General features: G+C 37.9%; 1 protein-coding gene across 1 annotated transcript in view; it reads left to right on the forward strand.

The window, feature by feature from the left end:
• Positions 1-26793, forward strand: part of LOC123516740 (protein eyes shut homolog) — a 93221-nt gene that overhangs the window by 10725 nt on the left and 55703 nt on the right. Inside the window, exons 3-6 of the mRNA XM_045276343.1 lie at positions 5792-5905; positions 6080-6211; positions 23023-23136; positions 23239-23410. Coding sequence (XP_045132278.1) covers positions 5792-5905; positions 6080-6211; positions 23023-23136; positions 23239-23410 — 532 coding nt within the window. The remainder of the gene's footprint in view (positions 1-5791; positions 5906-6079; positions 6212-23022; positions 23137-23238; positions 23411-26793) is intronic.

Consider the following 26793-nt stretch of genomic DNA (forward strand, 5'->3'; position numbering starts at 1 on the left):
TGCATTATCACTGGTACGAGAGATTGCTTAGGAGTAATAAACGAAAATTCAATACTGAAAATATATAGAACTTGGAAAAAAAAAAGAGAAATCACGAAGTATGTAAAAGTGACCAAGCTTCAGAAATTTTATTCATGTGTACAAGAACAATGATCAAGCGACAGGCATTAATATTATACAGAGACAACAATGTGAATAGATATATTGAAAAAACAACAATGTAAAAATAAGAAAAAGGAAAAATGAAAGAGAGAGGACAAAACAGAGAATCCAGACACTGGAAAAAGAGAGATATGATATATAAGGGAGTGCCGTTAAAAAGACTGCTTATCCCGACCCAACAGCAACAACTGAACGAATCCTTGAACCGAAAGCTTGCAACTTTGGTTCAGAAACCCCGGAGCAGCCACGTAACGACTGGGAAGACGGTCGTTAACTCCAGAAGTGAAGGAAATAAAATCAAAGATATCAGTGGTAGCTATATTTTCTATCTAGAAAGATACGAAGTAAGAATATTACAAAAAAAGTGTGCATAATATAACATTGAAGAGGATGAAACGATATATTTGGAATTTTTGCAGTGGTGAAGCGGGGGAGGATTATGGAAATATAACTGTAGCTTATACATTTACAAACACAGCCTGATTGTTTTCCGGCAAAATGTCAGATGTGACGCTTTTTCAAGGATCAGCTGTGTAGTTAATAGCATTACATACGGCGTTTTCAGTAGCACTTTGCGGAAGGCGAACGGTCCAGAAGCGTTCGCCCATACACGCGAACGCTTCTATTGAAAACGACAGTGGGACAGTGCCGTACCCTTTCGTCGCAGGATCACGCCAACCTGAGACAGCCTCATTCCACCGTAATGTAAAGATGTTATTATGGGAATAGAACAATTGAAGGCAAGGCTCAAATAAAACATTACACATTTAATTTCTGCAGGATATGTTTTCTGACGGCCCTGGTACACGCGGCAGAGGCTGGATGCACATGTCCAAATGATTTTTGTAGTACAGATCTGCGTCTACCTTGTTCAAAAACATCTTGTCACAGACGTCACAGGTAAATCTGTTGAGTGTAAAAAAAACTGTTGGTAATTCTTTTTAACAAGTCTGTCCCTCCCTTCCCCTCCATCCCCCCACATCCTCGAAACAAACTTGGGGCCCTGTGGGGAATTGGGGGTTTTGGTGGCGAAAGTAAGCGCAATATGGGTATCACCGCGCCCCCCCCTTAAAAAATACTGAAAATTTCCATAATATTTCAAGTTTTTCCAACCTAACCTAACCAAGCATAACCTAATGTAACCTAACTGGACCCCCCCTGCTAGGGCATTAACCTAACCTAACCTAACCTAATGTAATTTAGCCCCTCCAAAACCCGTCAGCTAGGGCATTAACCTAACTTAACCTAACCTAACCTAATGTAACCTAATCGTGGGGGCTGCACCTCCCATGGACCCCCCACTCTAGGGCATTAACCCATCATAACCTAACCTAAGCTAACCTAAATGGGGGGTGCACAGGCCCCCTGTTAACCTAACATACCATAACAAGCTAACAAGGAACTTAAAAAATGATAACGTTATGCTTCTCGAGTGGCAGCGCATGATTGGAGAGATTAGCTCTATAGATACCATGAAATCCTTATATGCCGCTACCCACAAATCTCTGTTATAAACAATTGAAAATCATTTCAGTATTTACTCGACTGGTGCTGAGCTTGCTGGACTTAGAAAAATTCCTACTTCACTGAACTCTCAAGTACAGTATACTATTACTGCCAAACTAAACCTGTGTGCCTCAATTGTTTTTATGTTTACGGCAAGGTCACCAAACCTTCTACATATGTGAGTTTCGTGTTTGTATGTGACATTGACCTTTTATAAAGATTAAACAAATTGTTTTATAATACGTGAGCGCCTATGGCAGTATTGAGACCAAATAGTAGAGGTTAATAGAGCCTTTAAGATCATGGGCATCACTTCCCCTATCACATTTTCCTACTTTTTAAGGTATTACAGGTAATATACCCAGTATCCATTAATACAAAATATGCCAGATAAGTTGTTACACCACTAGTGACTGCTTGTCATTCAGTAGTTACATTGGCCGAGACATTTTTGCTGTGCATTCCCTCAAGTTGTTGCATTGGTCACAGAGGCCATGATGTTGTGTGTTCGTTCGCCCAAAGTTTTTAGAGCACCACCATTAAAAAATATACCCAAATTTTCCATAATATTGCTATAACTTTGTCATTATCAAGCAACAGTGCAAATATCCTATCATCTTTATATTTTACAAGTATTTTGCTTAGATATTGCGTAACCTACAAAATTTTCACATAACTGGAAGTCAAAGTCGGAGTTTCAAGCTTTGAAATGAGTAGCGTGAGCAAGCATGCACCCAGCTCCAGCCAGAGTGTGTAGTCCCAGATGTCTCGAGAGTGCAAGACTTTGTTTTCATTTAATTCAAACAGCAAGGAGAATTCTTATGAATTTCAATATCACTAAACAGTTGCTAAATTTATTTCCTTTACATAATGATAATTATCATATCTTCATGCGCCGCATAATAGTATTTCTTATTGATTTATAACTTACAAAGTTGGCAACTCATCTCGCAGCCAATCAGTGTCAGTGTTCGCTCTGAGGACCAAACAGAAGTGAACACCTTTGCAAGGGGTTTGCGTATATGGGTGAACGTTTTTGGACTGTTAGCCTTCCGCAAAGTGCTACTGAAAACGCCTATAATCCCAACTACCTTGTAGTGAACCTGCAGACTTGGACCTTGTACCTTGAGCAGTGAGCATACCACACTTAGTCTAGATGTTTAGGTAGCATTCTTAGTGTAATATTATGTCTGTAACCTTCAAAGTCTAACCCTTACAGTAACACCACCCACAATTGACACAGTGGCGGATCAAGGGTCAAATTTGGAGGGTGGGGAGCTAACCTGAATTCCTCTACCCACTGAGATTGGAGACAACTATTGCGAGTGAAGCAAGCCTTACCAGCTGGAAGGTTCAGAATTTTTTTGAAAACTTGGCAATCTTGACGACATTTTTAAGCTATATGCAGAGCTATTTTTATGTAATGGAATTTTTATGTAATAATACACAAAAATTTTGGAGGCCCCTTAACCCCACACTTTGCCCTGCCAGGCACTGCACTACTCCATTTCTTACCCCTTTGACAGTGGCATCACCTGGCCTTGTCAGGGCTTTAGCCCGGGAAGTTTTTCTTCAAGCCCCGGATAATTCAACTTCAGAAGAAATATAACAGCTGTACATTAACGAGCTACTAAAGAGTAAAGAAGCTGTAGTTTCCCAGTCATAATATTTATTTTTTTGCTGTAATCCTTGTGTTATCTATACATGCATCATCCCGTTTATCAGCATGTCTGGTCCTCTGGCCATGATGTTTGGAATATCTTAGGGAAGCCGGCCTTCCTCAATCTGTGAATATTATTTTATCTGTCTTTTAATGTTTTTATTTCCATTAATTGTATTTTTAGTTACTTTTAATTTTGTTGTTTTTAATAGCTTTTAGTTAGTTTTTTAACATATTGTAGAGGCGCCAGATGACCCTTGCTGTTGCGGCGCCTAATTCAAAATCCATCCATCCATCCATCATCCTATCAATAAATATAATTATTTTTTTTTTACACATTAAGATCACCACAAGGCTAAAGAAAGCACAGAAATAGAGGTTTTTTTTCCCAGGAAGGATCCCCTACACTTTCCTATAAGGGTCTGGGCTCAGCCCTCAATGTTTTTTGTCCTTTTGATATATATTTATTAATATATAAGTATTGTTTCAGCAGCTTTTAGTAGCCTATTATGGATTTGTAACTTATCATGAGCGGATCAAAGGGTGGGTAGGTGAAGATACCACCTACTCAAGGTAAATTTAGGGGAGTTAATGGTTTTTAGTGTGAAAAGATCTTATCAATATTTTAGGGATTTCTTTTCAATTTAGCCAGAATCAACCTCTTAGATCTTAATTTTCGAGTAACAAACTTTGGGCTATATTGGCTTTCACCACTCAAAAACCCCACTTTGTGTAATATATACAAGATTACAATTCTCTATGCACTCTGCACACTGCACATTATAGCCTTTAGAGAACCTTGCAGGGGAGAGAGAGAGAGAGAGAGAGAGAGAGAGAGAGTGAGTTCAGTGTAGTAAGTCTATATTGGCTTTCACCACTCAAAACCCCCACTTTCCTAACAGGTACCTGAATTCTGGTGGTAAAAGAGAAGGCCTTATTGTGCAGTTCCACCTTACCAAGCATTGCCTAACCTATCCTACTAAGCGTTTCAGAGAGTTTGAGGGCACGTTTTTCTAGAATAACTTTGTAAGGAACACGCATATCATTATGAAATTTTGCCACAGTGTATTTGACACCCTCTCCAAATATCCCAATGTGTCATGAATCGTAAACAGTATATAATAATGGCACTTCTCCCTATAAAAATAGGAGAAAGTCACTTATCCCTCACAAAGAAACGGACAAGTGGTGAGAAATGGTGAGAGAGAGAGAGAGAGAGAGAGAGAGAGAGAGAGAGAGAGAGAGAGAGAGAGAGAGAGAGGAGGTAGGGGAATACATAGACAGGGAGGGGAGGAAGGGAGCAAAATATGGGGAGGGGGATGGAAGAGAGGGAGGGTAGGAGCAGGGGGAGGGACTATGTGGGTAGAGCTTGTTACTACGTCACAGATAGTACTACGTCACCATTTCTCACCACTTGTCCGTTTCTTCGTGAGAGATAAGTGACTTTCTCCTGTTTTTATAGGGAGAAGTGCCATTATTATATACTGTTGACGATTCTTGACACATTGGGATATTCGGGGAGGGTGTCAAGTACACTGTGGCAAAATTTCATAATGATATGCGTGTTCCTTACAAAGTTATTCTAGAAAAACGTTTCCTCAAACTCTCTGAAACGCTTAGTAGGTTATGCTACATAATGCTTGGTTAGATTAGTGTCCTTATGGATATGGTACTAATTTCAAGGGATTTTTTCTGTAGTATCAAAAATGGCACCCATCATAATAACAGTAGCAATGACTTCCACTATCTTTCATGGTAAGAAATGACATTTGACCATGTTTTACCTTTCCCCACCTGAAAACCCAGCTTTCCCACTTAGTCCTGAAGTTTGTTGGGATTTAGAAGCCAAAAACATTAGTAAATAAAGCTGTTTACCTTGTCTTATTATTTACCAAATTTAAAAATACCTAATCTAACCTCTAATGATATCTCATGATTGTGAGTTCTGGGAATTAAGAAAGCAAGTGTACCTGTGTAATATTCATGTCGTAATATATACAAGATTACAATTCTCTATGCATTCTGCACATTGTAGCCTTTAGAGAAGCTTGCAGGGGAGAGAGAGAGAGAGAGAGAGAGTGAGTGAGTTCAGTGTAGTAAGAGCTGCTATATGGGGCACTAACTTAAGTACAGCATTGCACTGGAGTAAGTGTGTGACAACCAGACGTGCAGAGGTAATAGTAAATTCACTTTAAATCAATTTATAGTAGAATGAGAAAAGGCATGCAAATAAAATAAACTTTGGTTACTGAAATATCTACAAAATTCACCCATTGTAGATTCTAAATAGATGCTTAGGAGTGATTGTTTTTAAAGTCAAGCAGCAATACCTGGATATTTTAATCTGGGATAGCACTTAGGTAGAACAAAGGCAAAAATATTTTGTACCTGGAATTCAAACTCAAGTAGCCCTAAACTTTTAGGTTTATTATTATATCATAGTAATTTACTATTCTTTAACAGGAGAGTTTTGTGAATCTGAGATTAATGAGTGCCGCAGCAACCCATGTCAGAACAACGGCACCTGCCAAGACATGCTGAACCACTACGTGTGCTCTTGTCTCACAGGCTACTCTGGTGAGCTCCTCTTTATTTCTTGTAAGAGTCCATTAGTTGTCATTAATTTCACAACCTCATTCCTTTTAAGAGAGAGGTTTCAAGACACCTCATGATTTTGCATGTTTCTCTGAATTGTCCTTTGTGGAGACTGGCATCTTCAATCTCATGCATCAACTTAATCTTTTACTACAGGGGAGAACTGCGAGATTGATGTGAGTGTGTGCAACTCATCATCACTTTGGGCAGGAGATTCCCCAAAGTGTCTTCATGGTGGGATTTGTGTAGATGGCCCAGGTCTCTCCTACACCTGTCTCTGCCAACCAGGTACTGCTTCTTTGGTTTATTCACATTATTCCTTATGTGGATATATATATATATATATATATATATATATATATATATATATATATATATATATATATATATATATATATATATATATATACAGTGGTACTTCGACATACGATTTTAATTAGTTCTGTGACGATCATTGTATATAAGAAAAATCATATATCAAATCAATTTTTCCCATAGAAATTAATGGAAATACAATTAATTCGTTCCTGTGATATGAATTTACACCCCACCCACCCAAAAAAAAAAAAAAACATGCTTTAAATACCAACCAAATATAGATTTAATATAAGATAAATACAATGTTTATTGTATTCATGATATAAATTAACTATATTGCTCAAAATAACAACTTAACCCGCAAAACTCGGGACACATCGATAGACGTTCATCACACAAGGCATGGGGCATGTCGATAGATGTTTAGGCTTTTTACGGCTATACTTTGGTTATTTTCTTCCCGTTTTCTTTGCTTGTGAGCTGGCAACACTCATCAGGAGTAAACATATGCTCTACGTCACTGCGTCACCAACAATAAATAGTAGGAGCGATCGACAGTGATTTCATTGTGTCTGATTCCGGCACTTCTCCCGCGCGTGTTACTTCTATACCTTGAATTTCTCTCCATGTTACGGGGAGACAACTTTTGAATGAGAGTGGTATCAGAACAAGAGAGAGAGGGGGAGGGAGAGGATACAAGGGGCCTGTTTTCTTGCGCTCTAGCCAAGGCCGCTGATCCTGATTGGATGCAAGGCCACGTAAACCGATGATACTATCTCATTCAACCTGTGATATTTTGGAAACCATGACTTCTAGAGACTTGTTTTTTTTCATTGCAAAGAGGAAAAGTTGCTTGTGGGCAGGAGTAAACATATGCTCTTTGTCACTGTGTCACCAACGATGGAGGGTGGTAGCGAGTCATTTCACTGTGTCTGATTCCGCCACCTCTCCTGCGAACCTTACTTTACTTCTATACCTCGGGTCTCTCACCATGTTACGGGGAGACATCTTTTGAATGAGAGTGGTATCAGAACAGGCGACAGCAGAGAGAGAGAGAGAGAGAGAGAGAGAGAGAGAGAGAGAGAGGATACAAAGGGCCCGTTTTATCCCTCTGTAGCCAAGGCCGCTGAACCCGATCGGACGCAAGGCTACGTAAACCGATGATACCACCTCATTCAACCTGTGATATATTGGTAACCATGACATCTAGAGACTTCTGGTTTTTTGCATTGCAAAGAGGAAGAGTTGCTTGTGGGCAGAAAACCATTTGTACTCACTTGTTTATTGAATTTCTAAGTGTAATCAGTATGTGAATACAGGCTATTTTGTGTTTCTTGCTAAACTTTTACTTTTGGGACCCATGAGTTCACAAAACTTAATAAAAAATACACACTGCCGAGGAGCAAAGACACATACATGCACATAAGATGAATAATGATACACAACGCCGCCTGAATGTTCGGGTTAGCCGGGTAGCCGAGTGATCGCTGTGCCACCTACCGATGGCTAATTGTATCTTAAAAATATTGTATTTCAAGGTGTAAATTATATGAAATCTTTCGTCGTATATAAAAAAAATTGTATGTTAGGGCGAGCGTATGTCGAAGTACCGCTGTGTATATATATATATATATATATATATATATATATATATATATATATATATATATATATATATATATATATATATATATACTGTATGCGATTTTAATTTGTTCCGTGACGATCATTGTATATCAAAAAAATTGTATATCAAATCAATTTTTCCCATAGAAATGAATGTAATTACAGGCAACCCCCATTTATCGAAGGGGTTACGTTCCTAAAAAAACACTTCGTTAAGCGAAACTTCGTTAAGCGAACCGATTATAACAAGTATAACCCCTGATTTGAACTTCCATTGAGAGTAAGCAAAGTGAGAGTGCATCATAGTACAGTAAAAGGTTTAATGAAAGTAAAAATTATGAAGTTAAATATTTAGGTAGTTTAATTTAAGTCATTATAATGTACACTAATGTATGTATGTACGTAACTTTATAATGTTGATGATCTTAATTTTATGAAGGGAGGGAGAGTGAAACGGGAAATACACTAACCGGCAACCTGTGGAATGTAAACAAAGTGCGCATCATGGTACTTCATACAAAACTTATGTACCACATTTCCACAAGGCTTTCCATTTTATCCATTGTAGAGTCACGAGTTCTGGTGGTTCTTTTAGCTTGCAAGGAAGATGAGGTCTCACTAGCCTTCTTAATAGAGTATCTTGACTTGAAAATAGTAGACAGTAGATGGAGTCAAGCCATGGTGGGAAGTAATGTTATTAGTTTTCTGGCCTTTCTCTTGTCTGTGAATAATACCCAGCTTCACTTCGAGAGTAAGACACTTCCTGGTCTTCTTAGGAACGTTAGGCCACATTGCAGGGTGTTTTGGTGGTAAGTTGAACTAAGGAAGATGAGCTGCTGGTGACGCTGTTATGTTTTGACTGGGCAGTGAGTGGTGCGTGTGATCTTGATCTTGATCTTGATGCTACAGGTGACACAGAATTTCTTCTGAGTCAGGCCTTTGTATCGGCAGAGCCTGTGTTGTCCACGAGAGGCTTGATCTTGATCTTTATTCTATAGGTGTCTCAGGATTCCTCCTGAGGCAGGCCTTAGTACCAGCAGCTCCTGATGTATTCAAAAGCCTGTCAGCTTGCATGATACAGTGGGGCTTTCAAATTTGGAAAAAAATTACCTGGATAAAACTTCGTTAAAGCGTGTTTGGTGTTCGTTAAACGAGCAGATGGTAGTGAAATGAAACCTTCGTTATAGCGAAATTTCGTTGTGTGAACCTTCGTTAAACGGGGGTTGCCTGTACAATTAATTCATTCTTGTGATATGAATTTACACCCCACCCACCCAAAAAATAAAAAAAATATGCTTTAAATACCAACCAAATATAGATTTAATATAAGATAAATACAATGATTATTGTACTCATGATATAAATCAACTATATTGGTCAAAATAACAACTTAACCCGCAAAACTCGGGACACATCGATAGACGTTCATCACGCAAGGCACGGGGCACCTCGATAGACGTTTAGGCCTTTTACGGCTATATTTTGGCTATTCTCTTCCCGTTTTCTTTGCTTGTGAGCTGGCAACACTCATCAGGAGTAAACATATGCTCTACGTCACTGCGTCACCAACGATAAATGGTAGGAACGATCGACAGTGATTTCATTGTGTCTGATTCCGGCACCTCTCCCGCACGTGTTACTTCTATACCTTGGGTTTCTCTCCATGTTACGGGGAGACAACTTTTGAATGAGAGTGGTATTAGAACAGGCAACAGCAGGAGAGAGAGAGAGAGAGAGAGAGAGAGAGAGAGAGAGAGAGAGAGAGAGAGAGAGAGAGGATACAAGGGGCCCGTTTTCTTGCGCTCTAGCCAAGGCCGCTGAACCCGATCGGACGCAAAGCCATGTAAACTGATGATACTACCTCATTCAACCTATGATATATTGGTAACCATAACACCTAGAGACTTGTTTTTTTTCATTGCAAAGAGGAAGAGTTGCTTGTGGGCAGGAGTAAACATATGCTCTACGTCACTGTGTCACCAACGATGGAGGAAGGTAGCGAGTCATTTCACTGTGTCTGATTCCGCCACCTCTCCCACGAGCATTACTTCTATACCTCTCTATAGGTCTCTCACCATGTTACGGGGAGACAACTTTTGAATGAGAGTGGTATCAGAACAGGCGACAGCAGAGAGAGAGAGAGAGAGAGAGAGAGAGAGAGAGAGAGAGAGAGGATACAAGGGGCCTGTTTTCTCTCGCTCTAGCCAAGCTGAATCCGATTGGACACAAGGCCCAATTTTTTGCATTGCAAAGAGGAAGAGTGGCTTGTGGGCAGAAAACCATTTGTACTCACTCGTTTATTGAATTTCTAAGTGTAATCAGTATGTGAATACAGGCTATTTTGTGTGTTTCTTGCCAAACTTTTACTTTTGGGACCCATGATCATGGGTTCTTGAGTTCACAAAACTTAATAAAAAATACACACTGCCGAGGAGCACAGACACATACGTGCACAAAGGATGAACAACGATACATAATGCGGGCTGAATGTTCGGGTGGACGCTGGTAGCCGAGCAATCACTGCGCCACCTACTGATGGCTAATCGTATCTTAAAAATATCGTCGTATTTCAAGGCGTAAATTATATAAAATTTTTCGTTGTATATAAAAAAAACGTATGGTAGGGTGATCGTATGTCGAAGTACCACTGTATATATATATATATATATATATATATATATATATATATATATATATATATATATATAGGCAACCCCCGCTAACGAAGGGGTTAAGTTCCTAGAAACCCTTCGTTAAGCGAAACTTCGTTAAGCGAACCGATTATAACAAGTTTAACCCCTGACTTGAACATCCATTGAGAGTAAACAAAGCGAGAGTGCATCATAGTACAGTGAAAGGTTTAATGAAAGTAAAAATTATGAAGTTAAACATTTAGGCAGTTTAATTTAAGACTAAGTCATTATAATGTACACTAATGTATGTATGTAAGTAACTTTATAATTTTCATGATCTTAAATTTATGAAGGGAGGGAGAGTAGAGCAAGAAATACGCTAGCTGGCAAGCTGTGGAATGTAAACAAAGGGCACATCATTGTACCGTATACAAAACTTATGTACCACATTTCCACAAGGCTTTCCATTTTATCCATTACAGAGTCACGAGTTCAGGTGGTTCTTTTAGCTTACACCAGCCTTCCGAATAGAGTCTGCTGACTTGAAAATAGTAGAGACAGTAGATGGAGTCAAGATGATGGGAAGCAATGCTATTAGTTTTCTCGCCTCTCTCATGTCTGTGAATAATATCCAGCTTCACTTCCAGAGTAAGAGACTTCCTGGTCTTCTTAGCAATGCTAGGCGATATTGCAGGGCATTTTGGTAGTAAGTTGAGCTAGGAAAGTCGAGCTGCTGGCGACACTGCTATTGTTTTGAACAGGGGGAGTGAGTGGTGCGTGTTTTGTCCAGCAGAGGCACTGATGTATTCAAAAGCCTGTTGGCTTGCGTGATACGGCGGGGCTTTCAGACTTGGAAAAAATTACTTGGATAAAACTTCGTTAAAGCGAGTTTCGTGTTCGTTAAACGAGCAAATGGTAGTAAAATGAAACCTTCGTTGTAGCGAAATTTCGTTGTGTGAGCCTTCGTTAAGTGGGGGTTGCCTGTATATATATATATATATATATATATATATATATATATATATATATATATATATATATATACAGGCAACCCCCTTTAACGAAGGGGTTACGTTCCTAAAAAACTCTTCGTTAAGCGAAACTTCGTTAAGCGAACCGATTATAACAAGTTTAACTTGAACTTTCACTGAGAGTAAGCAAAATGAGAGTGCATCATAGTACGATGAAAGGTTTATTGAAAGTAAAAATTATGAAGTTTAACACTTAGGCAGTTAAATTTAATTTAAGTCATTATAATGTACATTAATGTATGTATGTACGTAGCTTTATAATGTTGATGATTTTAAATTTACGAAGGGAGGGAGAGTGAAACGGGAAAGACACTAACCGGCAACCTGTGGAATGTAAACAAAGGGCGCATCATTGTACCGCATACAAAACTTATGTACCACATTTCCACAAGGCTTTCCATTTTATCCATTGTAGAGTCACGAGTTCAGGTGGTTCTTTTAGCTTGCAAGGAAGATAGTCTCACCAGTCTTCTTAATAGTCTGCTGACTTGAAAATAGTAGACAGTAGATGGAGTCAAGATGGTGGCCAGGAATGCTATAGTTTTCTCACCTCTCTCGTGTCTGTGAATAATATCCAGCTTCACTTCGAGAGTAAGAGACTTCCTGGTCATTTTAGGAATGCTAGGCAACATTGCAAGGAGTTTTGGTGGTAAGTTGAGCGAGTGAAGACGAGCTGCTGCTGACGCTGTTATGGGAATGAGTGGTGCGTGTTGTCCACGAGAGGCTTGATCTTGATCTTGTCTTGATTCTACAGGTGTCCCAGGATTTCTCCTGAGGCAGGCCTTAGTATTTGCGGTTGCTAGTGTATTCAAAAGCTTGTCGGTTTGCGTTATACGGCGGGGCTTTCAAACTTGGAAAACATTACCTGGATATAACTTCGTTAAAACGAGTTTGGTATTCGTTAAATGAGCAGATAGTAGTAAAATGAAACCTTCGTTGTAGCGAAATTTCGTTGTGTGAACCTTCGTTAAACGGAGGTTGCCTGTATATATATATATATATATATATATATATATATATATATATATATATATATATATATATATATATATATACAGTGGTGCCTTGGAAAACAAACTTAATCCATTTAAAATTTTGTTCTTACTCCAAAATGGTAACCAAAGTATCAAAATACATGTATTCATATGGAAGAAATTATAATTCGTTCCAAACCACCTCCCAAGACCCCAAAGAATTGTATTTTTCACCTAATTTCTTACTTTTTCCATAATATTACTATATATACTACTACTACTACTATTATGCTATAAATATAGAAGATAGGAAAATAAAGCAGGAAAGTAAGCAAAATGTAATATAATGAAAATTCAACTTCTCGTGGTCAGAAACAAGCGTCACCACATCCTCCTCATGTGACTCCATCAAGCCAGCACCACACACTCTTATATAAGCCAATAAGTTTTTTTTTGATATACTGCATTCATTATGGAAAATAAATCAAGGAAGTAAGCAAATTGTAATATGAAAATTCAACTTCTTCGCGGTCAGAAACAAGCGTCAACACATCCTCCTCAGACGACTCCATCAAGCCAGCAATACGCACTCTTATCTAAACCAATAATGAGATAAAAATAATGATTGCAATATTGTCATTCATCATACTATGTTTCTGAACTGCTTACTTATCCATGGAAATACATGTATATCTTATATCTCACTAAGAAATGCATAAAAAATGATAAAATACAGCATACTGACATAAGTGCTCACACCATCATCACGCTTGGCGCCCTCACACTTCCACAAACATATCCTTGTAAAAGCTGATAGTACATGATTGGCTAAGTGTCCACCATCTTGAAAACAATGGGCCAACGACAGGCCTTGATATATGACAGATAGCCTCAAGCATAAACAAACTGTGTGGCATAAAGGAGCGTGCACGGTCCAGATATAAGATATATCTGGACAGTGGGAGCGTGGCTTCTGAAAAGCGCCATGATCATGCCCTGATGGGCTCTAACGTAAGAGCCACGATCGTGCCTGACGGGCTACAAGTGTTGAGGCTTTTAATTCATGAGCTGGATGCTCTCTCTTCCCCTCAGTTCTTCTAGAATCTTCCATATGTCTGTCTGTATGTCTTTTGACCATGTGTGCTGCTACGCTAGGCAATGATCTTAATAACTAAAAAAAAATTAATATTATCCTTGGCACTACAAAACAAGAACCAAACAACTACAAACAACATTCCTGAGGCACTGAGTCAGTGTGGTGCCCCAGCATGCAGTCAGCTGATCGCGCAGTGCTGCGCGCAATCTGTTGACCGCATTTGTTATTGTTCATACTCCAAAGCAAAGTTTGTCCTCCAATGTAAAAAAGAACAATGTTTTTTTGTTCATAATCCAAATGGTTCATACTCAAAAGCATTCGTACTCCAAGGTACCACTGTATATATATATATATATATATATATATATATATATATATATATATATATATATATATATATATATATATATATATATAGTCATATAAACACTACAGTTACGTTCCTGAGCTCATCGTGCACGGCGGGATTCGTGTTGGGCGAATAATAGGCCCTATGGAAAAATAGGGGTTATGTTCCCAGATCCTCCCAAAAAACACTTTTTTTTTTTACCAAAAAGACTGAAAAGAAAACAATAAATGAAGTACCAAACACACATTTTATTTAACTACAGTACTAGTACAGTAATACTCTGCTTAATGAACAGGATAGGGGGTGTCAAAGCGGTTCGTAGAGCAGAAATTTGTTAAGTGGACGTAATTTTTCCATAGGAAATAATGGAAATAGGGGCATGCGTTTTGGGCTGATCCCCAACATACCACATGGGTAAAAAAGCAAAAAATATATATATATTTCTATTAGCTTTTTACAAGCCTTGCCCCCCAAGAAAGGATTGTTTTGTAATGCATAAAGTGAAATCTTACATGGAATACCAAAAAATAAAGCAGAGATGATGAGATTGGCCACAGAGGCTGGAGACTCCGGCGACTTGGCTGCTTCTTCTTCTTCTTGTGGTCTTTTTAGCTTGCCGTGTTTTCTTTCACCACGATATCACATTTGTTTCCATTTCTCTATTGCCTGTTATAATGGATATCATATCTTAGTATTCATATACGCTCATGCTATGGGGATAACCTGGACTCCGTGGCAGTGAGTGATAGTGAATTACTAATGAAATACCGCAGTATTTCATTAGTAATTCACTATCACTCACTGCCACAGTCAGGTTATCATGATGCGTATATGAATACTAAGATATGATATCCATTATAGCAGGCAATAGAGGAGTGGAAACAAATGTAATATCGTGGTGAAAGACAAAAACGCCAAGCTAAAAAGGTTACAAGAAGAAGAAGCGGCCAAGTTGCTGGAGTCTCCACCGTCTGTGACCGATCTCATCATCTCTGCTTTATTTTTTAGTATTCCATGTAAGATTTCACGATGCATTACAAAACAATCCTTTCTTGAAACAAAGCTTAAAAGCTAATAGAAATGTTGTTTTATGAACATATATACATTTATAAGACAGTAACACAGGACCAGCGAGAGATTCAAATGGGGACCAAATTGTGCAATCGCCAGTCAAAGTCGTGCTCGGCGAAATATGGTATATTTTGCTGATTCGTGTATATGTGAGATTCGTGTTCGTGTTGTGTTGTAGTTATAACTGTATATATATATATATATATATATATATATATATATATATATATATATATATATATATATATATATATATATATATATATATATATATATATATATATATATATATATATATATATATATATATATATATATATATATATATATATATATATATATATATATATATATATATATATATATATATATATATATATATATATATATATATATATATATATATATATATATATATATATATATATATATATATATATATATATATATATATATATATATATATATATATATATATATATATATATATATATATATATATATATATATATATATATATATATATATATATATACAGGCAACCCCGTTTAACGAAGGGTTACGTTCTAAAAACACTTCGTTAAGTGAAACTTCGTTAAGCGAACCGATTATAACAAGTTTAACCCCTGATTTGAACTTCCATTGAAAGTAAGCAAAGCGAGAGTGCATCATAGTACAGTAAAAGGTTTAATGAAAGTAAAATTATGAAGTTAAACATTTAGGTAGTTTAATTTAAGTCATTATAATGTACACTAATGTATGTATGTATGTAACTTTATAATGTTGATGATCTTAACTTTATGAAGGGAGGAAGAGTGAAACGGAAAGACACTAACCGGCAACCTGTGGAATGTAAACAAAGTGCGCATCATTGTACTGCATACAAAACTTATGTACCACATTTCCACAAGGCTTTCCATTTTATCCATTGTAGAGTCAAGAGTTCAGGTGGTTCTTTTAGCTTGCAAGGAAGATACGGTCTCACCAGCCTCCTTAATAGAGTCTGCTGACTTGAAAATAGAGACAGTATAATATGGAGTCAAGATAGTGGCCAGCACTGCTATAGTTTTCTGGCCTCTCTCATGTCTGTGAATAATATCTAGCTTCATTTGGAGAGTAAGAGACTTCCTGGTCTTCTTACGAACACTAGGGCAATTACAGGGCGTTTTGGTGGTAAGTTGAGCTAGGAGAGACAAGCTGCTGCTGAAACTGTTATATTTTGACTGAGGAGTGAGTGTTGCGTGTGTTGTCCACGAGAGGCTTGATCTTAATCTTGATCTTTATTCTATAGGTGTCCCAGGATTTTTCCTGAGGCAGGCATTAGTACCAGCAGCTCCTGGTGTATTCAAAAGCCTGTCAGCTTGCGTGATATGGTGGGGCTTTCAAATTTGGAATAAAATTACCTGGATAAAACTTCGTTAAAGCGAGTTTGGTGTTCGTTAAACGAGCAGATGATAGTAAAATGAAACCTTCATTGTAGTGAAATTTCGTTGTGTGAACCTTCGTTAAACGGAGGTTGCCTGTATATATATATATATATATATATATATATATATATATATATATATATATATATATATATATATATAAAGTGGTACCTCGACATATGAATTTAATTTGTTCCGTGACGATCGTTGTATATAAAAAAAATTGTATATGAAATAAATTTTTCCCATAGAAATTAATGGAAATAGAATCAATTCGTTCTTATGATACGAATTTACCCCCCAAAATATTAACATGCTTTAAATACCAACCAAATATAGAATTGATATAAGATAAATAGAATGTTTATTGTATGCATGATATAAATGTACTACTATATTGCCCAAAATAACAACTTAACCTGCAAAACTTGGGACACGTTGATAGACGTTCATCAAGTAAAACTTGGGGCACGTTGATAGACATTTAGGCTTTTTACGGCTATATTTTGGCTATTTTCTTCCTGTTTTCTTTGCTTGTGAGCTGGCAACACTCATCAGGAGTAAACATATGCTATACATCACTGTGTCTCCAACTCCCACGATGGATGGTGGGAGCGACAGTGATTTCATGGTGTCTGATTCCGCCACCTCTCCCGTGCCTTACTTCTACACCTCTCGCCATGTTGTGGGGAGACAACTTTTGAATGAGAGTGGTATCAGAACAGGAGAGAGAGAGAGGGAGGATACAAGGGGCCCATTTTCTATTGCTCTAGCCAAGGCTGCTGAACCCAATCGGACGCAAGGCCATGTACACCGATGATACCACCTTATTCAACCTGTGATATTTGGTAACCATAACATCTAGAGACTTCTGGTTCTTTACATTGCAAAGAGAAAGAGTTGCTTGTGGGCAGAACACCATTTGTACTCATTTGTTTATTGAATTTCCAAGTATGTGAATACAGGCTATGTTGTGTGTTTCTTGCCAAACTTTTTTTTTTTGGGGGTGATCTTCAGTTCACAAAACTCAAAAAATACAGACTGCCAAGGAGCACAGACACATACATGCACACAGGATGAACAACGATACACAACGCATGCTGAATGTTCGGATGGAAGCAGGTAGCCGAGCGATTACTGCGCCACCTACTGATGGCTATTCGTAACTTGAAAATATTTTCGTATTTTGAGGCATAAATTATATGAAAATTTTCATCGTTTATTAAAACAATCGTATGTTGGGGCGTTTGTATCTCGAGGTATTACTGTACAGTGCTTACTCCAGTTTTGCGAGTTCAAATTTTGCGATACGCCAATTTTGTGACCATGGACCAAAACTTGCCATTTTTTAAATTTGCCTATCTTGCTCCTTTCTCCCGGTGTTGGGAGTGGTGGCGGGAGAGAGAGCGTTCCCGCAAATTATATATCACTGTATTATATAGGCAATATTTCATTATTTTATTCATATTTATCATATTAAAGTATATTATTATCGTATTTATATTATATTTATCATAGTTTGGTGGTTCTTGGCTAGATTTCATAAAAATCTGGCGGTAATTCAACGAAGCTAATCTGGCAACACTGCCCTGCTCCTTCCCGCCTTCCATTTGTTTACGTACACCTCCACAGAGTTCTCTCTGCAAATTTGGAGGAATCCTTGTGCTCGACTTTGTGTGACATGGCGCCACCAACCAAGAAAAACATTAGGCTAACCTTGGAGCAGAAGATGAAGATAATTAAGATGAAAAGAAATGGAAAAAGGAACTGTGATATTTCCAGATAGTTTGGTGTGGGAGAATCAACTGTGAGAATGGTGTTTAAAAACAGTGAGAAAACTGAAAAAGCTGTAAAAACCTATGGTGGACAGATTTTTTATTCTCGTAGCCATTGTACAAACACTGTGATCATTCATATGGAAAGATACCTGGCTCAATATATATGTGATATAAATATGGGCAAAATATTAGGAAATTATTGAAAAATTAGGCGACCATGGATGAGGGGACAACCATATTCAATTTTTCCCATAGGAATAATACTTCCAATTTTGCGATTTTTAAATTTGCGACTCACAATGCTGCCCCATTTCTCGCAAAATTGAAGTAAGCACTGTATATATATATATATATATATATATATATATATATATATATATATATATATATATATATATATATATATATACAGTCAACCCTCGGCTATCGCGACTTCAGCTATCGCGTTTTATTGCTATCACGCACCCATGAAAAGCTGCTAAAATTTCATTATCGCTACCTCAGATGCCTGCTATCGCGCGCCCAGCCATGACATCATGGGATATCTGAGCGCTCATTGGCCAAAACCACCTTCCCGCCAAGATGAAACACAGTCTCTGAGTTGTTCAATTCGCTATCTATTTCGACCCCAATTTCAACCCCAATTGGGTATATATATATATATATATATATATATATATATATATATATATATATATATATATATATATATATATATATATATATATATATATATATATATATAACTATATATTAACGAAGATTCAAACAATGAAATTTCGCCACAACGAAGGTTTCATTTTACTACCATCTGCTCGTTTAACGAACACCAAACTCGCTTTAACGAAGTTTTATCCAGGTAATTTTTTCCAAGTTTGAAAGCCCGCTGTATCACGCAAGCCGACAAGCTTTTGAATACACCAGGAGCCGCAAATACTAAGGCCTTCCTCAGGAGAAGTCCTGGGACACCTGTAGAATCAAGATCAAGATCAAGATCAAGCCTCTCGTGGACAACAAACGCACCACTCACTCCCATGACAGCGTCAGCAGCAGCTCGTCTTCACTCGCTCAACTTACCACCAAGATGCTCTGCAATGTGGCCTAGCTTTCCTAAGAAGACCAGGAAATCTCTTACTCTCGAAGTGAAGCTGGATATTATTCACAGACACGAGAGAGGCGAGAAAACTAAAGCATTGCTGGCCACCATTCTTAACTCCATCTACTGTCTCTACTATTTTCAAGTCAGCAGACTATTAAGAAGGCTGGTGAGACTGTATCTTCCTTGCAAGCTAAAAGAACCACCTGAACTCATGACTCTACAATACATAAAATGGAAAGCCTTTTGGAAATGTGGTACATAAGTTTTGTATGCGGTACAATGATGCGCCCTTTGTTTACATTCCACAGGTTGCCGGTTAGTGTCTTTCCTGTTTCACTCTCCCTCCCTTCATAAATTGGAGCCTGTTATCTCTTCCGTTCCCCCTTTTTTTTTTTTTAACATTACATATTACTTACATGCATTACTAATTAGATGAATAAATGGAATATTAAAGGGTCTATTGTAAGCACAAATATATTCATAATAATCATGGCAAACACTTAAAGCCTACTACCAGCGGCGAACCATGCAGTAACTGATAAAGAACACAGATGGGCCTGGCAAGTCCACTATCAGAGAATGGTGGAAGTCGTATAACATCAAGCACGCCTTAGATAACATCAAGTCATCTTGGGACGAAGTGAAGACGTCTACCATGAACTTGGCATGGAATAAAGTATGGCCAGAATACGCGCATGACTTCCCAGGCTTTGCTGAAGATGACATCGGTGCGATCAGAAATGACATAGTAAATTTGTGCCATAGGGCTGGTTTTGATGAAGTTGATGATGTTCAAGATTTTTTGGAAATTCGTTTTGAACCTCTCTCAAATGATGAACTTACAGAGCTAGACAAGGTATCACAGGAGGCAGAAAAAGAGGGAGACTTGTGCGTGGCCTGGACATCAAAACTCTTAGAGAGTGTCTCAGTGGTATCAAAAAAGCTCTGGAAACCCAGAAGGCATGTGACATAAATCCTGCCAGGAGTAGCAAAGTGGCTCATGATGTAGAGAAAAGTGTCAGGATTTATCAAGAAATCTATGATGAAAAAACAAGAAAAACCAAACAGTCCTCCATCTAATCGTTCTTCAAGCCAGTCAGATATGCCGTCCGTGTCACACCTGCCGACCCTGCTACAGCTGGCCCTTCCATATCTGCTGCCGATGGTTCTACAGCTGGCCCTTCCTCAATATCCTCTTTCTTCAAACCACTGAAATGTGCCGACCCTGCTACAGCTGGCCCTTCCACATCTGCTTCCGACAGTGCAGACGACGACGTCTTTTCCTTGTCTGCCCACTCAGCGGAAGATGAGTAAGGGCTGAAATCCCTACTGTCCCTTATTCTTGGGAGGGACATCATCTGATAGAATACATGGCGATTGAAAAGTAAATAAAAAATTTTTGTTTAGTTTGTGCAGTACTTTACATTTTTTTTTTTTAATGATTATTTTCATGTATTTTCATTTCTGTAGGGGTGACTTTTGACATGCTGGAATGCATCCCTATTATTACATGTTATAATGGGTTTGGTATAGGGTAATTTCGATTTGCGGTAAGGTTTTCAGGAATGAATATGCACCGTATAACGAGGACTTACTGTATATGTATGTATATACGTACACACACATATGTATGTGTAGTACAGTGGAACCTTGGTGTATGAACTTACCGTATTTTATGGCTTGCAAAACACTGTATCTTGGAAGACGCACCCTAATATTTGAAAGAAATTTCTAGGAAAAAAAAAGTCATTCTCATACAAGAACACATTCACCATATACCCGACAACTGAACACAAAAACATAAGAAGCAAGGAGTCTGCAAGATGCTATTGTTTCAGCACTTATTACAGGTTTGCTGGAGCACTCACCACAAATTTAAAACTATGTCAATAAAAACACCATAGGTAAAAACGTACACACAGTGAAGCAGTCCATCTCTTCTTGTTTTAGTGACGGGCAACGGCATGGATTGGACATATTTTTTACAATACAGAATCACTTGTCCGATCGCCAAAACCGAACGCGTCAGTGCTGCAGTTCATATTTATTTTATTTTGCAATAGTGCTTCATAGGCTTTACCAATGTGAATATAATTCACAAGTGGAGTTTTGACTCTTGCTTGAACAAGTAAGCCATTTGGATGTTCTATTAATAAAGTTATGAAAGCACCTGGCATATGTGTGCGTCCGTGTGTATGTATGTGTGTGTTGCTATGAGACGAGGGAGTGGCCCGTTTTCTCCTTATGCCGAGTAGGCTCCAGGAAGGATTATGGTATTGGAAATACTTGTAACAGCTCAGTACTGAGTTTACATCATATAAAGGGCTGAATTAAATAGTACTTAAGCTAACATCATATTGTAATGACTCAACATACAAATCCAGGTCGCTATCGGTCAAGTGTCCAAGCTCACTTGAGGCTAGGTGTTGCTTTACAATAATAACATTCATCTTGGAAGATGCACTAGTATTTTTCAGGGTATTTTTTAGGGGAAAAAGTGCATTTTGTAAGCCATAAAATATGGTAATTCATTCCTGAAGGCCATTTACGATCTGAAATGTTCAAGAACCAAAATTATTTTCCCCTTAGGAATCATGTAAAATAGATTAATTTGTTCCTAGATCCCAGGGTTGTGTTTGAGAGAGCATCTTGGCTTGCACCCTGTTGTCCCTGCAGTATGAGTCTATCAAACACTTTTGTGCCTCAGCTGGAATTAACAAAGGATCATCATTGCTACAGTAATGGCATCTAAATAACAGCAAGACAGCATACAGTGATCTTTCTGGCAATGTTTTATCATGCATCATTAGCTGTCCTGGTAGGGAAGTGCCTCTGTGTTGTGATCATTTGTGACAACAAGTAAGGAGGCCCAAACAAACACATCATGGAATCTCATGACTCGTGGTATTTGCCATACCAGCAAAGCAACTTGGAAATAATTTTTGCTTTGTTGGTATGGCTTTCTATATTTCTGTTGTAATACACTTAGGCTTCTTAATATCACTATCACTAACACATTTTACTATATTGGGAAGCATAATGAGGGTCAGTTTAATGCAAAAAGGAAAAAATAGAACAGCACAAGAAACACTATTTACTGTGTGGTACCATAAGAACAACCGACTTTCTATGCGATGCCATCTTGTGCCAAAGCTAGCAGCTCTGTTCGTGGACCAAATTTTTTTTTCATGGACCAAGACAAAATTTGTTAAAAAATTAAGTTCCTCAACTGATTTGTTTGTGCACTGGAGTGTTTGTGAACCGAGGTTCCACTGTATATTCTCTTGTATTATGGATAGTGATTATTTTTAGAATCCAAGAACACAAGGTTTATCAAATTTTGGTTTTAATATTTTAAGGTAGAAAAGAAAATGTTTAGTCATGACTCATTTTATTTATAAGTAAACTTGAACATGTGAACAGAAAATACTTTCATGTGAAAGACAAATAAGAAACTAGAAGGCATGATGATAGATTGTAGAAGAGAAGAGAATTGAATAATGTGAAAGAATTTTGTTTTCAAAGCAAATGTACTGGTATTTGAATTAATATGGAAATTGTAGCAGTGCTTTTAAGAAAAACTAGTAAGTTTAAATCTTGAATGAGATGTCTTGCATCATTGTGATACAGTTTTATTCCAAAAGTTTTAAGAGGTGGATGTTGATTTGCTGTGTTTGACTTGTGTTCCTTTTGACAGGATGGACTGGAAAAAGATGTGAGGAGGATGAGGATGAATGTAGCCAAACACCGTGCCAAAATGCTGCCATATGTGTCAACACACCTGGTGCCTTTGCCTGTGCTTGTGAGTTTGGTGAGTGATGTGCTTATGTTGCAGTATTTTGTGGTCATGAAAATGCTTTAGAGATTGAATTAAGATACTGACATAGAGTCATCAATGAGGCTTTTCCTACAGGCTTCACTGGCCCCCTGTGTGAGGAGAATCTGGTGTTATGTAAGCCAAATCCATGCAAGAATGATGCCCTTTGTGTAATGGAAGAGCACAATGCTACCTGCTACTGTGTGCCTGATTATCATGGACCACAGTGTCAAAAACAGTACAATGACTGCTTACCTTATGCACCCAGGTCAGAATATTAAATATTTACACTGATATTTCTTATATACAATTTGAATGTGTATATGTAAACCTACAATACGTTTTAACTATTTATAGCCTGCAGACTTTATTAATTTTTATTATAGCAAGACTAGGTGAAGTGTTGTCAGGAAGAAAGAAAATGAAATAAGATGTGTAAGGTTGAAAGAAAACTGAAATGATGTAAAGATGGCTAATACAAATCAGAATCAAATGCAACACAATAATTAGTTAGATATTATGAAATAGATAAGAAAAGTATTAAAGCATTAAGATGGCATGAAGGGTGAGAGGACAATTTTAGGGAGGGTAAGTGGATAAGAGCAGGAAAGAGTTACCACTCCCACCTATACAAGGAATGCTGGTTGTAGTGATGAAGGAATACTGGTGAAATAGCATTTTTTGGGGTAAAGGTGATTTCTACATGCTCAAATCATTATCACACTCCCTAATCTGCTCAATTTACCAGTTCTTTTACCCATTTAACTCTTTGCATTTCTTCATTTCTTATTTGATCTTTGTGTTATTTTACATATGATACTCAATTATCTCATCTTCATTACTTACAGTCTCTACTGTTACCTCTAATGTAGTGGTTCTCAAACTTTTTTGGACTATTGGCACCCCATTGATGCCCACTCACACCACTCGAGCTCCCTTACCCACACAAACATAAGCATCGGAACATGTGTAACTACATGATGGGTAAGATGCAAATTAAAAGCAGCTATTGTAAATACTAATGTGTATTTCACAAAAAATACATGGTTTGGATGAGTTCATTAAGTTAGCAAAAATATCATAAACATAAATAATGGTAACCTAATGATAATAAAGCAAAAAACAATCAGTATAATTTTGATAGTAAAGCAATTAATTCTGCATTTTCCCCTTTACTTCTTATGAGTAACTTAAGATCAACACATCTTCATTAGCTGGAAATTACAGTAGGACTGAGTGATCATTCTCATCACTAAATAATATCTCTCAAGTCTCCAGTCTGTACCTGATTGCTTCACATCCAATACAGAGGCAGGACATTGAATAATCATGAGTATAATGGTTTAGTAATCACATTGATATAATTCTAAGATTGTTTGGCTGCTGATGTACAAACATTGATGATAATGGTACATCTTTTGATTCATTAATGGCAAAATTTAAAAGTCACAATACAGAGGATCCTCATGATTCGACCATTCACAGTTTGAAATATCACCAATTTGAACTCAGTTAATTAATACCCAATCCTCAAGGTTGACCAACTGACTCACCAATTCGACATTCATATCTCAAGCGCCACCCACCTGGTCATATCCGGCGCCACCACAAATTTGCCGCCTGCCCGCCAGGCTACCCGATACCCTGTGTGTTGCTTAACCCTTAAACTGCTAATTCCTAATTGCTGAATGCTTTGGTATGCCTAAAATATAAACATTCCCATGTCAGAGAAAATATATTTCAAATTGTATGCCATGAATGGCAAACATCCAAAATGCAGTAATACCAAAGTTTTGAATCTGTAAATAAATAAATAGAGCAAGAAATAGGCCTACAAAACTTTGCGGGCTTTGGAAAGCACGGGGAACTAGTGACACGTCGGGTGCACTGTATGGTCCGGGTTGGGAGCTGAGCGGTACCAAGCTGGGCCGTTTCACTCTCTCTCTCTCTCTCTCTCTCTCTCTCTCTCTCTCTCTCTCTCTCTCTCTCTCTCTCTCTCTCTCTCTCTCTCTCTCTCTCTCTCTCTCTCTCTCTCTCTCTCTCTCTCTCTCTCTCTCTCTCTGTGTGTCTGTGTGCATGTTTCTCTCTCTCTCTTCTGTACAGATGTTTTAGACATATATATGTATGATAGAACTTTATCTGTGTGTGTGTGTGTGTGTGTTGGTCCGTCACGAATCCTCTGTACAGATGTTTTGTATGTATTGGGTATGTTTGACTGAGCTGAGCTTTGTGTGTGTGTGTGTGTGTGTGTGTGTGTGTGTGTGTGTGTGTGTGTGTGTGTGTGTATTTACCTAATTGTATTTACCTAATTGTAACATACGGGAAAAGAGCTATGCTCGTGTTGTCCCGTCTCCATATCTATTAATGTCCAGCTTTTTCTTAAAATCATGAATATTCCTTGCGTTGACCACTTCCACGTCTAAACTATTCCATGCTTCCACCCTTCTATGAGGGAAGCTATATTTTTTCACATCTCTCCTATAAGTGGCCATTTTAGTTTTTCCCATGCCCTCTCGACATTCTTTCATTCCACATACACAGATCTTCCCTATCCATTTTTCCATGCCAATCATCACTCTGTATATTGCTATCAGGTCTCCCCTTTCTCTTCTGTTTTCCAGGGTCGGAAGTTGCATTCTTTTCAGTCTGTCTTCATAAGTCAAATCTCTTAAGTCAGGCACCATTTTTGTTGCAGCCCTCTGTACTTTCTCTAGTTTCCTTATGTGTTTCTTTAAGTTCGAGCCCACTGTATTGTTGCATATTCAAGCCTCGGTCTTATCATTGCAGTAATTATTTTCTTCATCATTTCTTCATCTAAATATACGAACGCCACTCTTATGTTCCTCAATAAGTTCAATACTTCTCCAATTATTTTGTTTATATGTCTCTCTGGCGATAGGTCATTGGTAATTGTCACCCCAAGGTCTTTTTCTTCATGACTGGTTTTATGTCTTCATTTCCTATCTTGTACATACTCCTGATTCTTCTTTCACTCTTGCCAAACTCTATTTTCTTGCATTTTGTCGTGTTGAACTCCATTTGCCATGTACAGCTCCATTTCCATATTCTGTCCAAGTCTTCCTGGAGTAGTTCGCAATCTTTGTCACATCTCACTTTTCTTAACAATTTTGCATCGTCTGCAAATAGGCTCACATAACTGGACACCCCATCCACCATGTCATTTATGTAGACCGCGAACATTACTGGTGCCAACACTGATCCCTGTGGAACTCCACTCTCCACCAAGCCCCATTCTGATGGTCTGTCCTTAATTATTGTTCTCATTTCTCTTCCTACCAAAAGTCTTCCATCCATTTTAGTAAACTGCCATGCACTCCTCCTACCATTTCAAGTTTCCAGATCAGTCTCCGGTGTGGTACCTTATCAAAGGCCTTTTTTAAATCCAGATATATTCCATCAGCCCAACCATCTCTTTCCTGTATTACATCTATCACCCTCGAATAGTAACATATCAGGTTTGTCGTGCATGAACGCCCTTTTCTAAAACCAAATTGACACTCACAAAGTATGTCATTTTCTCCAAGAAGTCTGTCCATCTATTCTTCACCACCCTCTCACACATCTTAGCTACCACACTTGTAAGTGACACTGGTCTATAGTTCAATGGGTCTCTCTTGTTACCTGATTTAT

Source organism: Portunus trituberculatus, chromosome 41 (genome assembly GCF_017591435.1).
Source record: "Portunus trituberculatus isolate SZX2019 chromosome 41, ASM1759143v1, whole genome shotgun sequence".
Taxonomy (NCBI): domain Eukaryota; kingdom Metazoa; phylum Arthropoda; class Malacostraca; order Decapoda; family Portunidae; genus Portunus; species Portunus trituberculatus.